We start from the raw sequence: 20,791 nt of genomic DNA, 5'->3' as shown, positions 1-20,791 counted from the left end.
GAAAAGCACGCCCATGTGTACATCATTGTCTATACGTAGAATGGAGGGGAGATTCTTCTTAGGTATTAAGCTCGGGAGGCAATAATCCTGAGCCACAGTGACGATACAAATCACAGAGCAATAGACTCATTCATTACTTGCAAGGCCTAGTAGCACATGTGTGATGAGTATTAGCGAAACTTCAAGAGCGCTGATTACCTATTCGATAGTATAAAGATGAATTTCTAAGCAATTACCGATCCTAAGAACGAGGCATTCACTATGATCTGCTTCAATGCCATTATCGCAATTTGCATTTCGGGTGAGTAATCGATACGAAGTGGCTAGTCCTGTGGCAGTGCAGCGTTCGCAGCGCAGCGTGGGGAGTTCGCAAAGGGCAGGGCGGCTGTGTTGGGGGCCAACAGGGTGATCTCGTAATCAAGAGAAGCTATCGCCGTGACCCTCGATATATACAGCCTCACTTGTAACCGGGGGGACGGGTCAATCTCGGTTCCTACCCCTGCTGCCACGCGACCAAGTCCTCGGGAAAGGCATTCTTCCAAGACGCTATCTCGAAAAGACACACACACATCTCGTAATATCCACAACGGTTTTGTCGTCTGGTCAGATAGCGCTGTGAATACCGAGCGGGAATCAGCCAACCTGCAAGGGCAAACCTGCGCCCTCATCAGCTGTCAGCAGGGGTCATCACCACTGCAGCGGTAGGATGAGACCGAATTTCTGGGATGTTAAAGATCTGACGGCGGCGGCCGAACGATTGAAAAGTAAACTAAACTGAATTACTCTTTTCGGAACTGAACTGCGACGGAAGCGGGACCCACATCCAGGAACTCAAAGTCAGCGTCTTTGAAGGAGCACCGAGGGCTTAGTAGCCCAGACTTTCCTGCCAGGGCTCATGAGTTCAACGACTGGCTCTTTCAGTCTTGGAGAGGCGCCGCTCAGCCCTAGCATACGGGGCAGACATGTGTAAGGGAAGGCAGTATGAACTCCGTACTCCCACCATTCGTGTCGTGGGGGAGGAGACATGCTGGAGGATGCGGTCGATGCGTTGTGGGGTGTGTTCAGCAATGTCCGTCCGTTGCACGATAGAAGCGCCGAAGGTTTATGTGAGCTTCATGGCATTGTTGGGCCTGGCACGTCGCATTTCGTGTGGCCAGGTTGTCTCGTGTCTGGTCGCGATGAGATAAAGGCCTCCTACTCCGGCGAGCTGGAGGGAATGAAGTTCTCATGGCTTCATTCGCAAACTCGGACGCCGATTTCTCTCAACTATCGTCCTTGACTAAGAAAAGCGTGAGAGCACGGATGTATTCACTTATTTTGTTATAGATTTTACGCCAGGAGAAACTGTCCAGCTTCAGAAGATGACCAAGGCCGGCAAGTGTGACTGCTGTAGGCAGCGCAAGGTCAAGGTGAGTTCTTAGATTGGTATACTGGTAGTATCTTGGGCAACAAGAAAGTCTAACAGTCCATTCATTTCAGTGCGATGAGGTTCACCCGACTTGCGGTCCGTGCAAGAAAGTCAGGCGAGATTGCAAATATACTTACGGCCATGTGTCGAAATTCGTCAATTATCAGCATGAAAGCTCAGGCCCTTCATCATCCTCTCCCTCGGGAAAGGGAGACTCGAAACAAGGCGCAGACCGAAAGCACAGACCCAAAGACCAAGAGATGGTCCTCAGTCTAAGATCATCCAAGAATTTGCAGTCAGGCAACAATTTGATGCAAACTTTCAACCTTGTGCCCGCCAACAAGAGAGACAAGTCCAGCCACGGAGGAGAGGTTCGCTACGGGGGTGGAGATGAATCGCCGCAAGCGAATGAGCATCAGGCGTCACTACTGTCCCTCTGGCTGTCATATCTCGAGAGCGGGCCCTCTGGAGAGTCATCGTTGTACTGTATGGGTGACTGGATGGATATTGTGCAAAGATACATTGGCAGGGGCGATGTCGTGGATGCGGCGGTGATCGCTATCGTATCTGGGGCCAGAGCGTTGTCGAGCAGAGCAGAAGAAGATATTGCGACGGCAAGTGAGTCGAATATCAACGCCCTGCGAGTCCTCCGGCTGTCTCTCGCCAAGGACAACCAGGAGAGCGACAGCAGAATGGCATTGGTAGCTACGAAGCTCCTGTATATTGCCGAGGTATGTGACGAAAGCTTAGTTGTTCGAATGGGAAGTAAAGAGTACTGGACACTGACGATAGCGTTGCGCAAGATTCTTATCAACCCTGAGTCGCACGACCATCAGTACCACGTTGGAGGGCTTGTGAATATTCTGCGCCGGCTATATTCACAGAATCACGGTTATGATGACACAATTCAATCTATATACTACGGTCACTTTTTTACGGAGGTACGCAGACCCCGCCTGGCCCAATATCTATACAATACCAATCAAGGGATGAGGGAACGGAAATTGACAGCCAGCCTCTGACAGATCACATCCGCTATGTTTCGAGGAGAAAGATCGGCCTTCGAGAAGACTGCGTGGACCGACATGCCAGCGCCCCAATTCGCTGACAACACATGGCCAGGATACGCAGCAGCCCTGAAGGATACTATGCAGGGCTTCACAAAGCTTGCGCGGCTGGTCCACCTCACCCGGCGGGTCCAGCAAAAGCCACACGACGTCGCCCTGCGCTCTGATGCTACTAGCCTCGCCGGCCGGCTATTTGGGAGCAGCATAGAGGCGTGGATCGGCGAGTTGATGGGATCTGGGGGGATCTTGGTGGTCCCCTCCGTTGCCAACGATCACCTGGTCACTCACTCGTATCGCTTCCAGTCTCCACGGCTGTACCAGCTCATAGTGACTTTCTGGGCAGGTCGTGTCATCCTGTGCGGCTGTATTCAGAGGCTCGCGGATACGGGTCGTCTTCCTTCTGCCCTCAGCCTCGCAGCCGCTTATGAGACAGACATTCAGAGCGCCCATGCCATTGCCATGTGTGCTGACTATTGCATGCAGATCGACTCGACACTCCCTTGCGCTCAAATTGCGCATCTCCCCGCGCTCAGGATAGCCTTTGGAGCTTGGCAGCGGCTTGGGGAGCGAGCCGTGGGGCAGTCAACCGAGTCGGAAGAGATGACAGCGTGGTGCCTGGGTACGCTGAACGTGATCGAGACAATGCTGTCGCTCCGCTTGTCCACGCACGAAGAATTGTATCGAAGGACGTCCTGCTTGTCGGGAGGACCAGTATATGAGTCTGGGTGATAATTTGGTGAGAATAAACTTCGGCAACAAATGTGTGATTATCAAAAGCAAATATAGAAAGGAATTTGTTTCTGTCTTCTTCTTCTTCGGAGACGGGGGTTGCAGCTGTCGGCTTTCACTTTTCATAAACTTTCTGCCGGTGGGTTTGGCCTCTGTAACATCAACGTCACTCTGCTGTCTTCAAATGCTACCGCAGATCAGCTAGTCTCTTCTGTATGAAGTTGCCTCGAGCTGCTGTCTGATATGAATAACGCGCCGGTGCAAACAGCCACTGCATGTAAGTTGACACCGTATGATAGAATGATGAGAGCCACGCATGCGTGGCGGGTATGTTGAAGTAACAATAATGAGAAAAGCGAGGGAGAAAAGGACCAGGCAGACTGGAGGCACAGCAGACACAAAATGGCAGCGTACAGGTACAGCAAGTGTACGTACTTGATCACGTGCTGAAGCTCTGTCTCGCGTGCACGGACAGGGTTCCAGGCGGCCCCCTCTCCCCAGTGAGACCCCTCCAGACCGCCGTAGCGTACCAGCGAGCTTCTGAGGCCGGTTTCGACGGCCAAACGCGTAGCCGTTCTCGCTGTAGTATGCAGGCTTGGTTACATCAACCCGCGATTCTGATCTTGTCGCACAGCAGAAAGAGGTATGCGACGATGGTTGTATCTAATAGGAGAAACTCTGGTCACAACTTACCTGCCTGCGTACCTGCCCGGTCGCCTTTCATGAGCTTGTAGCCATGCTCTCAAGAAAAGACCGATCAGGCTTCGATCCCAGAGCCGAGCCGTGACCTCATCTCTCGAAATACGGGTCTCGCTCTCGCACCCCCCCCCCCCCGGAAGTCTTACCCTCTTCCTTCGTCTCCTACCCAGAAAGCGACCCCCAAGAAGAAGAAGAAGAAATATCATCCAACAGCGCGCAAGAGTGGCATACATGTCGTGCCGGTAGAACAAGACCGTCGCTGAAGACTCGGGACCCCTGATCCCAAGCGTCGGGGAGCGATGTCAGCCCCGACCAGATCGCGGACCTGGTCGACCAACGCCTATCCCACACCGCGCACACGCAAGAACACCCTGCCGTCCTCCTTCCCTCCGTCCTATGCCTCCACGACTAAGACCACCGCAACCACTGCTGCGTCTCTCGAGGATACCATCTCTACCCACACCCACGCTCGCCTCACCGCCACCACGAAACATGCATCCTCGTCCTCACATTCACCGTCTCCCTCCTCCTTCCCGCGAACCGACGACAATAGTGCCCTCGACGGCGAGCCGGTAGCCACACCGTCCTTCCTCCAGCCTCGCGTGGCCGCCGTCCTCGGCGTCTCCAGACACTGGCATCCAATATTATTCTCTCTACGCTTGCTGTCCATCCTGCCAGCCATCGGCTTCGGCTTCCCGCTTACGATCCGCTTCTTGCTCATGCTGCATACGTTTGCGACGACGGCGACGGGGGATGGACAGGCTGGGATTTTCGGGGAAGACAGTGGCGGCGTGGGCGAGGAGAGGTTGTTGCTGACGGAATTGATGCTGGCCATCATATGGGTATTAAACCACCCTCGTTCTTCTTTTCCGGATCGTGAAACACAGGCCTGGTTAGGCTAACTTGATAAAACAGTGTGGGTGTTCGGGATATCTTTCATTCTACTTTACAGACTACCTCATGTCCAGATGGTGAGTTTTTGGTCCCTCTTCCCTGTGCCAACCAAACAGAGAGAGAAAGAGAGCGAGAGAATGATACTGATCGTGAATGCACTTTCTCTGCTCCTAGGCTCATCAACTACACCCCCTCCGCAACCGCCTTCCGCCTCGTCTCCATATCTGCCCTCAACGGTTACCTGCAGTCATGGACTCTCCATCTGAGCGGCAGCTCGCAGGACCCTTTTCTCCTCCTTCCTACCTGGATCACAATTACCAGTGTGCGTCTCTTCTCTCCCAAAGCTTTTTTCCCTCGCCCGCCTTCCCGTTCCCCCTCCCCCTCCCCTTCGACGGTGGAGGGGTTCTAGACACGCATACAGACAAAGAGAAATAGACAATACATGTTCACAAGATCGCTGACACACGCTCTTTCAGACTCTTACTCTAGTATACCATATCACATACCGCAAAATCAACATCCGCAAAGAGACGTCCACCTCCATCAGTGTCTTCTCTATGGCAAGCTATATTAGCATGGTGGCTCTTCTCATACAGCAGCATTGGGATAGGACCGACTGGCTCGAACTGCCATTCGTTGCGCTGGGTTGTCGGGTTCTCAGGGGTGGCGGAGAGGTGGTGGTCTGGGTGGCCAAGTATGCGAATATCACGGTGGCACCCTGATGAAAGGAGGGGCCGAGGAAATATACAACTTTTACGTCCTTGTCATTTTTCTGCTTGGAAAATATCGTTCGCTTTTTGCTCATGATACCCCGATTTGCGTGGAGAGAATATATGGATTTTTTAAGCTTCACGATTTTAGACTTCACGATGTGTGATCAGCCATACATACAGCAAGTCATCAGGAGAAAGAATAATAGCCATTGCCTTAGGGGACTGTGGATTCTCATCTACCCCCAAATTCACTAACAAAAGGGACATAGTGCCTGTTTGCACCTACTATAGGTGTCAAGCGTGATCGTCAGACTCGCTCCCTGACACTGTCCTCCAAAGATACGTCCGCTTTGCGATAAGTCCAGAGATCACCACCGATTGGTAAGTGGGATCATGTCATGTAACGCTCGACAAGCCAAAAATAAACAGTCTCGTGTAGCCCGAGATATTTCTGCAGAAGACGAGACGTGTCCTCGTCACCGGTGCAGGCCGTATCTCTACGGCCAGCTATTCCCGCACGGACGTGTTCGTGGGCGGAGCCAATATGACATGAAGGCCCTTAGAAACCGTGGACTCGGACCATCTCCTTGTCGAAGCCAAGGCCGGTGGTCTTCTCGTCGTTGGTGATTTCACCGCAGAGGAAGTCGTGCATGTTGTTGCGCTGATCGCCCTGGAGCTGGATCACCTGGCCGTGCTCCTCATCTTCGATGACGGTGCCATTGCAGTTGTACCGCTTCTTGGCCTGCTTACAGATCTTCTTGAGGTTCCACTTCTTGGGAATGTTCGTAACCGTGGTCAGGGTCTTGCGTCCATTGCGCTCTGTACCATCGGGTCCTTTGTCAGCGGGCTATTGCACTTTCATTTTGTATTTCGCAGAAAGGAGGGAGGAGCCACGCCGCACGTGTGTGGCGGCGACGTGTACTCCTTGTGTGAGAAGAATGGATAACAGAATAGGTAAAAAAGGAGTCATGCAACATACGCTGGATACGGATCTCGATCTTCTCAGCAGCCTTGGTCGCCTTCTTTTCGCCCTCACCTCCGTCTTCGTCGACCTCGGCGAAAGGATCTGCACACGGTAAGAGGCGGTCAGCGTCAGGGTCTTAACCATTGATAGTATACTAAAGCGACAAGGTTGGGGAGGAACCGTATTCTTGAAACTTACCAAAAGATCGAAGGTTCTCGATGACCTCACCAGCGTCGGCGGACTTGGCTGACTTCTGTTTCTTGGCTTGATCGTCGGCCTTGGATGACTTCTGTTTCTTGCCAGAGTCTTTGAGGTTTCCCTCAGCGACCTGGGCCGGATGCTCCTTTCCTATCTGACCGTCGGCCACATCGGCGGAGGAGACTAGACGAGGAGGTGAGGTCAGCATCGACAGGACTTGGGCGTAGGGCGGGGCACCGTTTTCAGCCTTACCAAGGTCCTTGTTGTTTTCGATTGACATAGGCAGCGACGGACGGCTCTAGCGACGTCTCACTGATGGGAAATAAGGTTTTATTTGTTGGGAGGAATGGAGACTGCGAGTGTTGTGTAGAAGTCCTGTATCGGGTAGTAAGTCGTGGTGTTTCGAGATGATGGAAGACAGGTGTCGTTGTTGGTGGGCTGGTGTGGAGGAGGGGGAACAGGGAGAGAGAGAGATGCGTGATGTGTGATGCTCCGCGGTTTTATTGTTCGCACAAGGAGGCGAGGAAGCGGGGTGCCCGAGTGGGTGACTAACGCAGGGGAGGGTGGTGGGCACTGAGAGGTCCGTGCTCGGCCACGCCAATCATCTGCTGCTGCAACTGCTACCTTCGTACTGCGGTGCTACGTACCATTGCTGAGTACCCTAGGGCGGTGCCAGTGCCACTGTATTACAGAGTAGGCCCTATGCTGTGATAGCACGTATGCCCTGCAGGAAGGCGGTGGCTTGAAGCTTGCAGCGGCCCCTCCATTTATCCCCCTGCCCCCCAACCAATGGTCCAGGCTCTGAACCCTGCTTGGCATCGGCCTAGAAGCCAAAGGCCCTGCTCCCGATCTTCTGATCGCTCATTCCGTACATTCTAGAAGAAAAGACACAAGACTTTCCCACCCTCACTCAGCCATCTCATCGGCTGCTTGCCCTCTAAGTGGTCAAGATATGCCCTTTGCGCCTGTCGATCTCAATCAGCCCGAGAACCAGGCCGCTGCTGCCTCTGTTCAGATATTCGAGGAGGATGAAAATCAGGATGGCCCCTCTCCCAGATGGACGCCTCTGTTCAGGGACGAGTGTAACTTCGACGCTGAGATCTTCGAGAGGGTCATGTTGAATCTGATCAAGAATCCTAACATCAACTCATCATGGCTCTTCAGGGCCGACATTCTACTCGATCGGGTCGTCTCAGAAGTTTCCGAGTGCCCAGCCTCCGCTTCAAGCCCTCAACCGTTGATACCAGGGTACAAAGGTCTGGTGATCAAGAGGCTCCTCGTCCGCAGGATGATCCCTCGGAATGAACTTAGGGATAAGCCTCTGGAGCAGAGCTGCGTCTTCTACCAAGGCACCATCTCTGAAGGTGTCCAGAGGTCTCTCATTATATATCTCCCACATGTACGATCCGAGCAGGACATCCCTTTTTACCATCCAGCCGTGAGAGGTATAGCTTTTCTCCATGATTGGAGGCCAGCAGAGGGCAAGGGCACTGTCTCCACGCAGTACCTCTTCTTTGACTCAGGCAGCAGGACCGAAAAGCTCACCAGGACGGCCCTGCATCTGCTCCGAGTGTTGCACAAGCACGGTGAGGGCCAGGTGGCTGGCTACAAGAAACGAGTGCATCACGATGTCTTGGTTCCACAAGCCTCCCTGCAGAGTACCTACGCCACACTCAAGCAAAAGTATGCCAAATCTCTTGTCGAAGGCTGGGAGGAGGTGACGGATCCTTCGAAACACGTCTTTGAGGACCTCTGCATCGCCGCCTTCCTGATCGAGCTCTGGAAGGAGATGTACAAGGACCTTGACTTTCCTGGTTTCGTCGATATCGGTTGTGGAAATGGCCTCCTCGTCCACATCCTAAATTGCGAGAACTACGCGGGCTGGGGATTTGATGCAAGAGTGCGAAGATCTTGGGCCAAATACAACTCGAGTGTTTCCGTCCGCAGCCTAGACGGCGGCTTTCACGTCCAGGATTCCTTGAAGGCGCATGTCTTGCTCCCTGCTGTTACCGCGAAGCCGACGGACAACAGCGGAATCAAGATTAGTGAGGGCCAGACCCACGATGGCATTTTTCCTGAGGGTACTTTCATTATCTCGAATCATGCCGATGAGCTGACGCCATGGACACCAATTCTCGCGAGGCTGTCGGGTTGCCCGTTCATTATGATACCATGTTGCAGCCATAACCTCGGTGGCGACAGGTGGCGGGCACCTCCACCGAAGGACAAAATGGCCTCCCATTCGGCCTACAACTCGCTCTGTGGGTGGGTTGCTGAGATCGCCGAGGACTGCGGCTGGGAGGTCGAGAAGGAGGTGTTGCGCATCCCATCGACTCGGAATGTGGCGCTGGTAGGGCGGCGCCTTGCTAACGAGGAGGAATTGGATATTTACGCTCTGTTGTACAAGTATGGTGGGACTGGTGGTTATTACGACAACGTCGTCAAGCTGTTCAGAGCATCGGCCCGGGGCCATTAAAGACAGCAAGCAGCAGAACACATCACTGGCCTCATGACCGCTTGGAACTTGGTCTTCCATCGTGACTCATGACCTCGGTCAAGTGGTGGACATCGACAACCCTCAGTGATGCGTAGTCATCATTCCCGAGTACCTATAACGGGTGGCGCTACACACAGAGCGCTCAAGATCTTGGGGTGCAGCCCTATACCAAACTCTCAATCAAGGTCGGGGACAGGCAAGTGATCCACCAACTTCATGTTCAGACCAAGCTTCTTGAGCTCTTCGGCTGCAAGTTTGTCCCGCAGGTCCAGGCTCTCTTTCTCGGTTATCAGGACAAAGTCTCGTTTCAGTAACCAGCTTCCCTCTGTCACACCGTATTCCTTGGCCGTCTCCTTGTCAACTTTATCGAGATCGATGACCAGGCTTTTCTTGACGCCAAATACGGCATCAGACTTTTCGTATGGATCGTCGCGGATATACAATGCACTGTATCCAGGTGGCTGTCAGCAAGAGACGCCGCCCATGCAGTGCCGTCACACAAACAGCATTCACCTCCATATATGACCTCACACGGGGACTGGACTTACGTGATGAGATGGTCCCAGCCCTCCTTCTGGAACATGAAATGCACATGTGCCGGCCGCCAACAGTGTCTTCCCAGCAGAGCCAATAGCTTCCCTACAGGGCCGTCGTGCGGGATGGGGTAGCTGACTGGCTTGATGCCTTTGAAAAAGAAGCGGCCCTGCTCATCTGAGATCATGACACAACGCTCCGAGGGCTCTTGGCGATCCGAGTGCTGCACATCGTAATGGCCGCTGCTGTCCGTCTCCCAGATGTCGATCTTCACACCCTGGATAGGCTTTCCCGAAGTGTCCTTGATAGTGCAGATGGCCAGCATCGGCTCACCTTCTGGGTCAGATGTCATGCTGGCGCCATTCTCGATCGTGGGAGCATCGTGGGTGTGGAAGGGACCTAGAACCGACCCTTCAGTGCCTTGAGGCGGCTTCGGGTGGTTGATGTTGTCGACCAGGAGGGACAGTCCGAGGACATCGGAAAGAAGAATGAATTCCTAGAGCAGAGCCCAGGGCACGCGTGGTCAGTTTACACGAAAGAAAATATCGAGTGTTTTTCACAACCTCGTGCTGTGAACAAGAGCCCAATGCAACGTACATGCCGGACGTCAGTGGATATTTGTCCACACTGGACCAGGAAGCCCAGCGCCGCCATCCATTCCTCAGTGCTCAGGCGCGTCTCGCGCGCAAAGTCGTGCAGGTGTGTGACCAGGCGCTCCATGAGATACTTGAGACGCGCATCCTTTGTCTGGTTGTTGATCTTGATGGTATTGGGCGTTATGTTGTCGATGGTCAGGTCCAGAAGCTCTGGTGTCTGTACCTCCTGGGGGGCCATGGCTGCGATAGGGTCTTCTGGACGGGAGGGAACTAGCTAACAAGAAGAGGGCGATGAAGGTCGAGGCAAAGGTGGTACGTCTTCGTCTCGGTTGACTTCGTAAATCGTGACAGTTGTGCGATGCTCTTTCACTCGCAAGTCGTGATACAAAGATTCCGAAAGAGAGACCTTGCAACTTGGAACCTACTCACGTCCTGAGGATGTCTGGAGGTGATTCAGAGGGACCTTTCTTTTCTAAAGCCAAGAAGGTAACGAGGCGCTTTGAGATGGTAGTACAAACACGCGCTCTAGTAGTCTAACCGGAGTTGCGGAATTACGGCAATGGTAGTATCTCCTTCTTCTCCTCCTCCTGGTCCCTTCCAGCACTATAAAAGAGTTTCTCTTCTCGAACTATGAAGGTGAGGGGTGCGGGGGAAGTGTGCATCACGCACGTCACCGTCGGCTCACAGTAAACAGCAGCCCACTTCTTTACCCCTCCTCCACCATGCTTAGCGGGTCCCCTGTTCGGGAAGTTTTAACTTAGCATGGCCTGGCACGGAGAACGGAATGGTAATGCGGCGGATCGTTTTGGCGGGTCTGGACCCGAGACTTTTTGCTGGTTGGTGATGGACGCTACTAGAGGAGGCAGGCATGGAATGTGTTCGGGATATCAGATCTGGACACCGGCTCTAGGTTTTTCAAGATGGAAATGAGAATCTTGTTTGAATTTGAGTATGTTGTTCGAGGATTTACTCTTGTCGTACGCTTTGGCTAATGTGGGCATCTTCTGGTAAGTTAAAACTTCAGGGAGAGTGTGGGGAAAAGGGAGTTAAAGGTGTGCGTTGCTTGTACACAGGAGATCCACGTGCGATCCGACGTATACCTGTACTGTATGTACTGCATATGGAGATTTGTGCCGTTTGAGTGAGTAACTACTTGAGTACTTCTGTGTTTAGTTGCTTGTCTATGCACTGATATGCTTATTTGAACTCTCTCAGGATTAATCTCCGTAACCAACAATCACAAGTCATCCGTTACAAATTTACCCGAGCAGCACAACCTGTTCCCGACAGGCAGCACCAATCGCATCAACATGTACCCGATTCCCAGCCTCTCCACGACGCCATCTCGATGCCCCGAAAGTAGCAGCACGTTGTACAGCGACCGAAATACCATGGGCCTACCATACTTCACGTCGTATCCCAGCACGAGTTAATCATCATGTCTTCGTCTCCATCATTGTCGTGATCACCATCGTCGTCATCATCATTCTTACAATCATGACGCCTTAACCTACTTGATACACGACGTTGTCCGACCTCCCGTAGTCAGAATGTGTCCATGAGCGGTAAAATTTTGTAAACGTAATCCACGACGGGTTGTCAAACTCCCACTGTGTCGTGTGGGACAGGGCGAGGAACTGATACCGCCGTCCCCGCAGGCTGGGGAGCAGGTCTCCGCCAACAATTCACCTCATTGGTAGGGCTGATGTTCCTCCTCGTATACTCCTTGACGGCGGCAGCGCAGATTTCGAACAGGCTCTGATTCTCGAAGTCGAGGTCGCCCTCCTAGGTCATGAAGAATGACTTGAAGGCACCCATCCATCTTGCTGCTGCTGCTGCTGCTGCTCTGGCACGCAGAAGTGCTCCTCGAGCGCGCAGTCCTAGTCACATTGGAAATGCGCTGCTTTCCTCTTGTCATAGCGCTCTGAGGAATCCATGCTTGTAACTGTCCGTCATCCAATGCGTAGGTGCTCTGAGATCATCATCGAAGGCGATCTGGCTGTATCGTCTGCAGAGCCTGGTGTCTCTGTGGTGCTCATTGATGTTGCTGTCATGGTTTGGGTCTTTTTGGGGGGGAGGGGGAGGGGGAGGGGACAGGAGCTACCGTGCAAGAGACAAAAAGGTGGAAAGAGGGAAGGAGACGCGAGCCAAACAAGGGCATAACAAAGAAGGACAATTCAGCCTGTTTGTGCCTTGTGCCACTGCATCCTTGCCTTTGCTGCTGTCTGTCCTTGGCTGCAGCTGTTTTTACCTCACCGCCATCAAAGGGTGAAGCAATTCCAATCATAAAAAAGATACGTACATACTTCGAAGTATATACAGGATGACGGATTGACCCGTCTCAAGTCGAGACTCACTTCATCCTGCAGTTTCCATCGCCCACCCCTTGGCCTGTCAATGAATCCCACATATTCAAATGTGGACTCAGCCTAAGCACGCATATGGTCACATCCATATCGGAAAATGATCCATTGCTAAGGGTGGGAACGCCAACTGGTGATCGCCATAGCTCTCAGGAGCTCATCCTTACCTTGAGAGATCAGACAATAAGGGCACCGTCAGGAGAAAGACAAGATCGACGTGTTGATTAGAGTCCGGCAGGGCCAACTTCCTCTTGGAAGAGTGGGCTGACACTTGTCATTCCAGCTGAGCACTCCTGTTGTTGGCTATCACAATAGTTAATGTTGAGACGTCAGACGTCACCGTCCATCCGTCCGAAGAAAAAGAAAAGAGAAAAAGAAGAAAAAGACCAGGGCCGTTCGTTGCCAAAGCCGACAATCTGCGACAAATACTAGACGCATTCGGCGGGAAGATGACGGGTTTCATGCGCGCCTGGCTTTTCAAACCCTCTACCTGACCATGTTAGTATCATGGCCTCTCTCCTTCCGGCTTCATTGCTCGCTCTCCGTGGTAACAACCTGCATCCTGACTTAGAGGGTAATTATATCATTTCTCGGATGGACCCGAGCGATTTTGACGCAGGGAGTAGACAGAACCCCCCAGACCCACCCAATTTTAAACCAACTTTCGCAGCTCCATCAGAGAGTGTGAGAACAACAGTCTTACCGGGACTGGATGCAAGCTGTCCTGTTGTGATGATGAAATTGGCGGGGTAGCGGATAATAATCCATTTGCAACAGGCGGCTGCCCCCTAGACAAGCCATGTCAAGAAAGATGCTGATGAGCCCCGCCCCTGGTCAGCTTGCAATTCATAGAGAGAAAAGGTAACAGAGGAAATAGAGTCCACTCTTGAAACGTAGCCTTGCTGATCAGAGATGGGCTGGAGCAGCAGCCTGAGTATAGTCGTCAGCGACCCGTTCCATGTCCCACCAAAAGGTGTCGGAGCTGAGCTGTATGGCAACTGTCTTCCTCAGCAAGGTTTGAAGTTTCACTACACCATGGCAGCGTGGCATCATATTTACGGGATATGACCCTGCAACGTGGCCAGCAAGGTAGGGCTCCTTTCGCACAGACCAAAACACACGCGTCGTGGCTTGTCGAACAGGGGCTTATTGCTTGCACTGCACTTGCACTGCGACGGCCGCCACCACCACCAGTTCGTGGGATTCAAGGACAAAAGCTGACGAGGACATGAACCCACGGGCAGTCCCGGGGGGGGGGGGGGGGGCACTGTCCTCTTTAATGTTCGAACGGAGGACGTCAGCTCTCGTAGCCAGCCTCGTTATCAGGGCTGACAGCGCAGAAGAAAAGATCAGAAAGAATAGCGAGACCTGCCTCATCCAGGCATGCTTCATAGCTGTCGGCTGCCCCAAATCCCCGAGCGGCCGCAGCGCCAATCGCTTCCGGTCCGTGGCTTATTTTGTTTGTTTGCTTGGCTCTTTTGTCGTTACCCGGTTGTGTGATCGAAAAATCACACACAATCTTTATTTGCTTGCTTTTTTGGTGAAAACCCCGAGGCGAAGGGAAAGAGTGGTGGTGCGTTTCGGCGTCCGAAGGGGGGGGATTCCAAATGAAGTCAACATGGCTCTAAGACAAGGGAACAGGGCCTAAAACATTCTAAAATGGGAATACGGGTGGTGTTTTTGGCCCGGGGATCCGTTTCCCCCCACCGGCCTGCCGCAGCCCTACTACCACCGACTTCATGACTGGTGGTCACTCAGCTTTGCTTGTGTCTAAAGTCGGGTGTCCAAGATGGTCAGGCCAGCAGCAAAGCAAGGCCACGAAAGATGCATGGGAGAGAAGGAGAGAAGGAGAGAAGGAGAGAAGGAGAAAAGGGTGGAGAATTGTATTCCCAGATTGAGTGATTGACAAAAGAGCCTGGCAAAAGTCCATCCAATCCTCGTCAGGAGAAGTTCTCCGCCAGGTTGATCGGATGGAACAAGGAAAAAGAGACCATAAACTAGCATATTAATTAATTGTTCCTCCTCATCAATTTACCATGTGTATGTACTTTGTCATTTTTCAGGAGAAGGGCCGCGTACGCCAGGACCATAGCGCCACCAAAAAAAACTATTCCCAACGTATTGATTTGGCACTGTGGAACAGAGCGCGGCAGTCGGTCCCAGGGCTGAATTAATTAGCTTCCAACGCACCTGCGCACTCTATGTCTGGCCGGCCTAGGTCTGAAAGTTTAGTTGTCCGTAGCGCCTCCGCGTTGCCGTCGGCCCTTCCTTTTCACACGCGCGGGAGTCGGTTGGGTGTACCTTTTGAGCAGATCCTGTGCGGAAGAGTACCTTGGGTGGTATAATCACGTCATCCGGCACTAAGGGTAGAAAAGAATTTCTAGAAGCCCTATGGTGGTAGCAGATATCAATACTACAGGGCTGCAGGACTACAGGGCTGGGCGATGCTCCGGTTCAACGCCGGGTTTGTAAAAAAGGTATATCTTGTCGTGCCATCGATGTTTGTCTCCTCTCTATAAGGGAAATCGCTAATGACACCTACCACTTTGGACATCCACAAGAACAGAAATCAAAGACGGGAAAGATACCCTGGAGCTCAAGATTAGAGGACAACAAGCAGCATTCAAGCCCCTCAAAGCCCTGTCGGTAGCAGTTTGTCAGTCCGTCTTCAGTCCGTTGCCGGCACAGTGAGAGAAAAATTAAGAAAATCAACTAACCACCTCTGAAAGAGAAGTGACAGGCCAAGATCGAAACCACAGCCAACCTTGTTTGACCGACGGTCAAACGTATTCTTCTCCTGAACACACAACCTGGTAAGACTGGATACCCTCCCTGGACCGGGTTTCGTAAGTCGCATGCGCGGTGGATGAGCTTCTGGATCTACACACTACATAAAACCCACTTGACCGCTCCCTTCATCGTTCTGGAAGACGACAGCCTGTTGTTGTCATCTCTGTTCCTCCTCCTCTCCCTCATCCTCTTCGCTCTGACCTGTCACTTACCCCTCGAGCCACCTCATCAGTACATTAGTACTCTTACTACTACTCCTTACCACCGTCCCTCTCTTCTTCGTGTCCTCATCCTCTCTCCTTTCCTAACCTCCTCCTCCTCCTCTCTTCCAGAGTCCTAGCGACCGTCCTCAAGTACCGGGGATCCAAGACACAGGCGAAAGCCCAGATCCAGAAGCCCCGAAGCTTCGAATCACCATCCCGAGACCCGATCTCACCTCTACACAAAGACGCAATGGCCAACCCCCCTCATGGTGGTGTCCTCAAGGACCTGCTCGCCCGCGATGCCCCTCGCCAGGCTGAGCTCGAGGCTGAGGCCGAGACCCTGACGGCTGTCATTCTGACCGAGCGCCAGCTCTGCGATCTCGAGTTGATCCTGAACGGTGGCTTCTCTCCTCTCGAAGGTACGTGTCGCAGGTGGAATAAGTAGACTCAGAAAGGGAACTACATGCAACAGCTATTGGTCCCCCTCCTGCCCCTTCCCTTTTCCCTTCATACTTCTTCTTCTCCCACCCTCCTTTGCTTTCCCCCACCTCCATCGTATGGCTATCGTTACTCGAGCGCCGCACACACACACACACACACACACACACAAATACACGCGCCCTCTTGGTCTTGAACTTCCCCTAGCTTTTGCCTGCCAATAGGCAGTGCGTCGGGGAATTGGGGGAAAACGAGGGGCAGAGCCACCAAAAAGAGCTGTCGTGTGCCCCTGTCGGCGGGGCTCCATCTTGCATTCTCAGGAGCCTGTGCAGCCCCGCTATTCATTGCGTGGCCGGCTGGCTGAGGATTCCTAATGCGATGCGACGCCACGGGCAGTTTGCGGGCCACAGGGGGTTTGGGGAGTGGGAATTTTTGAAGCTCTGACCTCGCTACGATGACGTGTGTGGACTGACTCGTTTTCTTTGGTTGTAGGTTTCATGAACGAGAAGGACTACAATGGGTATGTCTTTTCTTCCCTCTCTCTCACTCACTCACTCACTCTTCGCAACGCAACATATCATTTTCGACAAATTCTTGAAGATATTGTCATTTATCACGAAAGATTTTGGATGATGGCACGATTTATTTTTAAATTGAATGTTCATACGAAAGAAGAAAGAAGAAAAAAAAGGCTGATAAAATGTACCTCACAACAACAGAGTCGTCAAGGAGAACCGCCTCGAGAATGGCATCCTCTTTTCCATGCCCATCACCTTGGATCTGTCCAAATCCGAGATCGAAGAGCTTGCCCTCAAGCCTGGCAAGAGGGTCGCCCTGAGAGACTTCCGTGATGACCGCAACCTGGCCATCATGACTATTGAGGACATTTACAAGCCTGACAAGTGAGTTGCCTTCGCTGCGCCTGTCTCTGTGTGTGCCACCAATGGCACATGAGAGAGTATGATGAGCGAGCTCGTGGTTCCTGACAGCGCATCTTTACAGGGTCCTCGAGGCCAAGGAGGTCTTTGGCGACAACGACGAGGCTCACCCTGCCGTCAAGTACCTCCACCATACAGCTGGCGAGTACTACGTCGGTGGTAAGCTGGAGGCTGTCAACCGCCTGCAGCACTATGATTTTGTCGACCTACGATGTGCGTATCCTGTTCTTCCTTTTCTTTTCATCCTTCATAGTCTTGTGTATAAAGAGAAAGAGTACTGACTGGCAATCCCTACATAGACACCCCTGCTGAGATCCGTCTGCACTTCGACAAGCTGGGCTGGACTCGTGTCGTCGCCTTCCAGACGCGTAACCCCATGCATCGTGCTCACCGTGAGCTGACAGTCCGCGCTGCCCGCTCCCACCACGCCAACGTGCTCATTCACCCCGTCGTCGGCCTGACCAAGCCCGGCGATATTGACCACTTCACCCGCGTGCGTGTCTACAAGGCCCTCCTCCCCAGATACCCCAACGGCATGGCCGTCCTGGGCCTGCTGCCCCTGGCCATGCGCATGGGAGGTCCCCGCGAGGCCATCTGGCACGCCATCATCCGCAAGAACCACGGTGCTACGCACTTCATCGTCGGCCGTGACCACGCCGGCCCCGGCAAGAACAGCAAGGGCACCGACTTCTACGGCCCCTACGACGCCCAGTACGCCGTTGAGAAGTACCGCGACGAGCTGGGCATCGAGGTCGTGCCCTTCCAGATGATGACGTACCTGCCCGACAGCGACGAGTACGCGCCCGTCGACACCATTCCCAAGGACGTGCGCACTCTGAACATCTCGGGCACCGAGCTCCGATCCAGGCTCCGCAGCGGCCGCGACATCCCCGAGTGGTTCTCATACCCCGAGGTCGTCAAGGTGCTGCGCGAGTCACACCCGCCCAGGTCGCAGCAGGGCTTCACTGTCTTCTTGACGGGCTACATGAACTCTGGCAAGGACCAGATCGCCCGTGCCCTGCAGGTCACCCTCAACCAGCAGGGCGGCCGGTCCGTCTCCATGCTGCTGGGCGAGACGGTGCGCTCCGAGCTGTCGTCCGAGCTGGGCTTCTCCAAGGAGGACCGCAACAAGAACATTGGCCGCATCGCCTTTGTCGCCTCCGAGCTGACCCGCTCCGGCGCCGCCGTCATCGCCGCTCCCATCGCCCCCTTCGAGGAGAGCCGCCGCCACGCCCGCGAGCTCGTCGAGAAGTACGGTGACTTCTACCTTGTGCACGTCGCCACCTCTCTCGAGCAGTGCGAGAAGACCGACAAGCGCGGCATCTACCAGGCCGCCCGCGCCGGCAAGATCAAGGGCTTCACTGGTGTTGATGACCCTTACGAGGCCCCCTCCAAGCCTGACCTGGTTGTTGATGCCGAGAAGCAGAGCGTGCGGTCCATTGTTCACCAGATCGTGCTGTTGCTCGAGAGCCAGGGTCTCCTGGACCGCTTCTAAATGTGGATGTGTGTGTGGGGGGGGGGGGTTGTTTATGTGCGCGAAGAGATATAAAACGGGTTAAAGAGGGAGAAAGAAGAAAGGTTCCCTAGAGCAGGATAAACCTTGATCTGAGTGAAGCTTGGGGACAAACATATATATAAATATATATATATGTACATTTCTGGCGGTGATCTGTCTTTTATATAGATATCTTTGTATACTGCAGCAGCAAAATGTCAATTTTTCTTTTTTCTATTTCCTGAGAATGTCGAACCAGTCTCTAAATTAGGCCCGTGGTGCCGGGGGTCTGAGCCAAGGTTTATGATGTGCGGTTCCAGCAGCCACCTAAGCACAACTTGACTTACCACCACCACTCTTCCCAAGAAGGCACCGATTTACATCAAGGCGTTCAATATCAAGCCCGCCTCCTCCAACCACCATGCTCTGCTATCCAGAAATAAATGATTCTATGACCAAACGCTCTCGTCATTACAGAATCTAGCCTCTTCTCCCTGACATCCAAATGCCGTTCCCAGAACACCCAACTGCCATGTAGAGAAGCAAGCGCCTGTACTAGATGGCTTGGCGGCTCTCTGAAAGTGCTAGCGCTCTTCTACAGGGTCTAGTACTTTTTCCTACAAGGCCCAACACCCCCTACCAAATACCTAATTGTCATAACTGAAGTGTATATACGCAAGGCTTTTTTACCAGAAGTCCTAAGTATCATCCTATGAGTTCTCGAGACCTTCTTACAAGCCCTAGCGTTCTCCTTGAAGGAACCTGGCTTTCGTACGGACCTCATGATACTCTCACCAAACAGCCAAATGTCCATGTCATATACAAGGCCGAGTGTTTCCACCAAACAGCCAAGTGTCAATATTGCCAGGAGACATACCATAATTATTGTCCTCACAAAGTCAAGTGCCGTGACTGCATATCCAAGTCCTCTTACCGAAGCATTAGCTATTGCTCTATGGACCAACCGCTTTTCACTAAATCACCAAGTGCCATGACCTGAGGTCCCAACACCTTCCAAGTACACAAACACCAACCGCCCCCCCCCCCCCGTGATCTACTTTCACAACAATCTCCTCCCCAAGATATACATGTCTATAATGCCTATCCAGCGCCATGATACAAGAAGAAGTCAACCCAGGTCTAGTCTCTCTCTCTACCCCCATCACAACGCCTTTACCATAATCCAATCAGTCTGCTCATCCCCCCCAACATCAAAAACATGCTCCCCGACCCGTCGATACCCTAACCGTCCATACACCTTCTGTGCCCGAAAATTCCGCTCCCAGACCCCCAACCAGGCTGTTTCATAACCCCCCTGGGCCTTCGCCAGCTCCTCCACCGCCGCCATGAGCGCTGTCCCGATCCCCCGACCGTGTGCGCCGAGGTCGACATACAGCCGCTGCACCTCGACAGGGTGGGGAAACCCTGCGATGGCTGGCTCGGAGGGGGAGGTGGTGTGGTTGAGAACGGCGAAGCCTAGCAGCTTCTCTTGGTTGCTGTTGCCGTTGCCGTTGCCATTGTCGTCGTCATCGTCATCACCAGTACCACCACTCTCCTTCTCCGCCTTCTCTTTCCCCTCTGTGACGATGCTAGTAGCCACAAGCGTGTCCTGCGCCGGGCTCGTAAGCGTGGCTCGGATGGCGGCCACCGTGTACGCCTCGTCAAGGTAGGACCGGAGCTGTTGAGCCGTGCACCCGGACTCCTTGAAGGTGTGCGTGAAGACGGCGGCGCCGAGAGCGGCGATCTGTTCTGCGTCTTGGAGGGTGGCTTTGCGGATTGAGAAGGTTGGGGCGGTGGCTGCTTTGGGCGTCGTGCCTGGGGGTGGGGTGGTGATGGAGCCCATGATGGAAAGGGGAGGGGCCGCTGGGCTTTTGTGAAGGGGGTGAGGGATGGGATTGGGTTTTTGGTTGGGTGAAGAGACCAACAAGAGGAAGATTTGAGAGATTGATCGTCTCAGAGGAAGAAAGGAAGAAGAAGAAGAAAAAGAAAAAGAAAGCGTGTGTGTGTGGCTAGTAGCTTTGTGCGTAGCTTATTGTATACATTGATATCTTAAGGACCGAGCCAGATCTGTTATAAATAAATCATCAAGCAGTAATTATTTATCGAGAAGGTGAGGGTGAAGGTGAGAACGGGCAGGCATGGATGATTCATGTGCCGTGGCATGTGGCAGTAGATTCGCATCCGCGCCTGCGCAACGGCGCAAGACCTCACCGAGATAAGAAAACATTGATCAATTGACTGGCTCTGCGACTTATTATTCCTTCT

General features: G+C 53.1%; 7 protein-coding genes across 7 annotated transcripts; 4 read left to right on the top strand and 3 right to left on the bottom strand.

The window, feature by feature from the left end:
• Positions 1-1,024: 1,024 nt before the first annotated feature.
• On the top strand, positions 1,025-3,204 carry M406DRAFT_327247 (uncharacterized protein; the record flags this gene model as incomplete). Its single annotated transcript, XM_040920183.1, has 4 exons — positions 1,025-1,106; positions 1,327-1,409; positions 1,516-2,139; positions 2,434-3,204. 4 exons carry the CDS (start codon positions 1,025-1,027, stop codon positions 3,202-3,204), a joined length of 1,560 nt encoding a protein of 519 aa, XP_040779790.1.
• A 1,184-nt stretch (positions 3,205-4,388) lies between these two features.
• Positions 4,389-5,486, top strand: M406DRAFT_18795 (uncharacterized protein; the record flags this gene model as incomplete). The annotated part of the gene is made up of 3 exons (XM_040915430.1): positions 4,389-4,711; positions 4,972-5,119; positions 5,274-5,486. Coding segments are annotated over 3 exons (684 nt in total), but the record flags the coding sequence as incomplete, so codon positions are not given.
• A 146-nt stretch (positions 5,487-5,632) lies between these two features.
• On the bottom strand, positions 5,633-7,106 carry EIF3 (translation initiation factor SUI1). The gene is made up of 4 exons (XM_040926217.1): positions 6,925-7,106; positions 6,673-6,855; positions 6,490-6,576; positions 5,633-6,329 (listed from the first exon to the last, which is right to left on the bottom strand). The coding sequence occupies exons 1-4, from the start codon at positions 6,950-6,952 to the stop codon at positions 6,070-6,072; spliced, it is 558 nt and encodes a 185-aa protein (XP_040779788.1). The 5' UTR covers positions 6,953-7,106; the 3' UTR covers positions 5,633-6,069.
• A 53-nt stretch (positions 7,107-7,159) lies between these two features.
• On the top strand, positions 7,160-9,148 carry M406DRAFT_62868 (uncharacterized protein; the record flags this gene model as incomplete). The annotated part of the gene is made up of 2 exons (XM_040924803.1): positions 7,160-7,212; positions 7,729-9,148. 2 exons carry the CDS (start codon positions 7,160-7,162, stop codon positions 9,146-9,148), a joined length of 1,473 nt encoding a protein of 490 aa, XP_040779787.1.
• A 197-nt stretch (positions 9,149-9,345) lies between these two features.
• M406DRAFT_45194 (putative catechol dioxygenase) lies at positions 9,346-10,537 on the bottom strand (the record flags this gene model as incomplete). Its single annotated transcript, XM_040924268.1, has 3 exons — positions 9,346-9,616; positions 9,718-10,199; positions 10,301-10,537. 3 exons carry the CDS (start codon positions 10,535-10,537, stop codon positions 9,346-9,348), a joined length of 990 nt encoding a protein of 329 aa, XP_040779786.1.
• A 5,368-nt stretch (positions 10,538-15,905) lies between these two features.
• Met3 (sulfate adenylyltransferase) lies at positions 15,906-18,526 on the top strand (the record flags this gene model as incomplete). The annotated part of the gene is made up of 6 exons (XM_040925498.1): positions 15,906-16,074; positions 16,586-16,613; positions 16,813-16,995; positions 17,096-17,244; positions 17,331-18,109; positions 18,252-18,526. Coding segments are annotated over 6 exons (1,583 nt in total), but the record flags the coding sequence as incomplete, so codon positions are not given.
• Positions 18,527-19,688: 1,162 nt separating this feature from the next.
• M406DRAFT_44705 (uncharacterized protein) lies at positions 19,689-20,369 on the bottom strand (the record flags this gene model as incomplete). The annotated part of the gene is made up of 2 exons (XM_040924255.1): positions 19,689-20,012; positions 20,112-20,369. 2 exons carry the CDS (start codon positions 20,367-20,369, stop codon positions 19,689-19,691), a joined length of 582 nt encoding a protein of 193 aa, XP_040779784.1.
• Between the last annotated feature and the right edge of the window lie 422 nt (positions 20,370-20,791).

The sequence above is a fragment of the Cryphonectria parasitica genome (assembly GCF_011745365.1).
Source record: "Cryphonectria parasitica EP155 unplaced genomic scaffold M406scaffold_2, whole genome shotgun sequence".
Classification (NCBI taxonomy): domain Eukaryota; kingdom Fungi; phylum Ascomycota; class Sordariomycetes; order Diaporthales; family Cryphonectriaceae; genus Cryphonectria; species Cryphonectria parasitica.
Note: the sequence above shows the minus strand (reverse complement) of the source record. Positions and strands in the feature narration are given on the sequence as shown.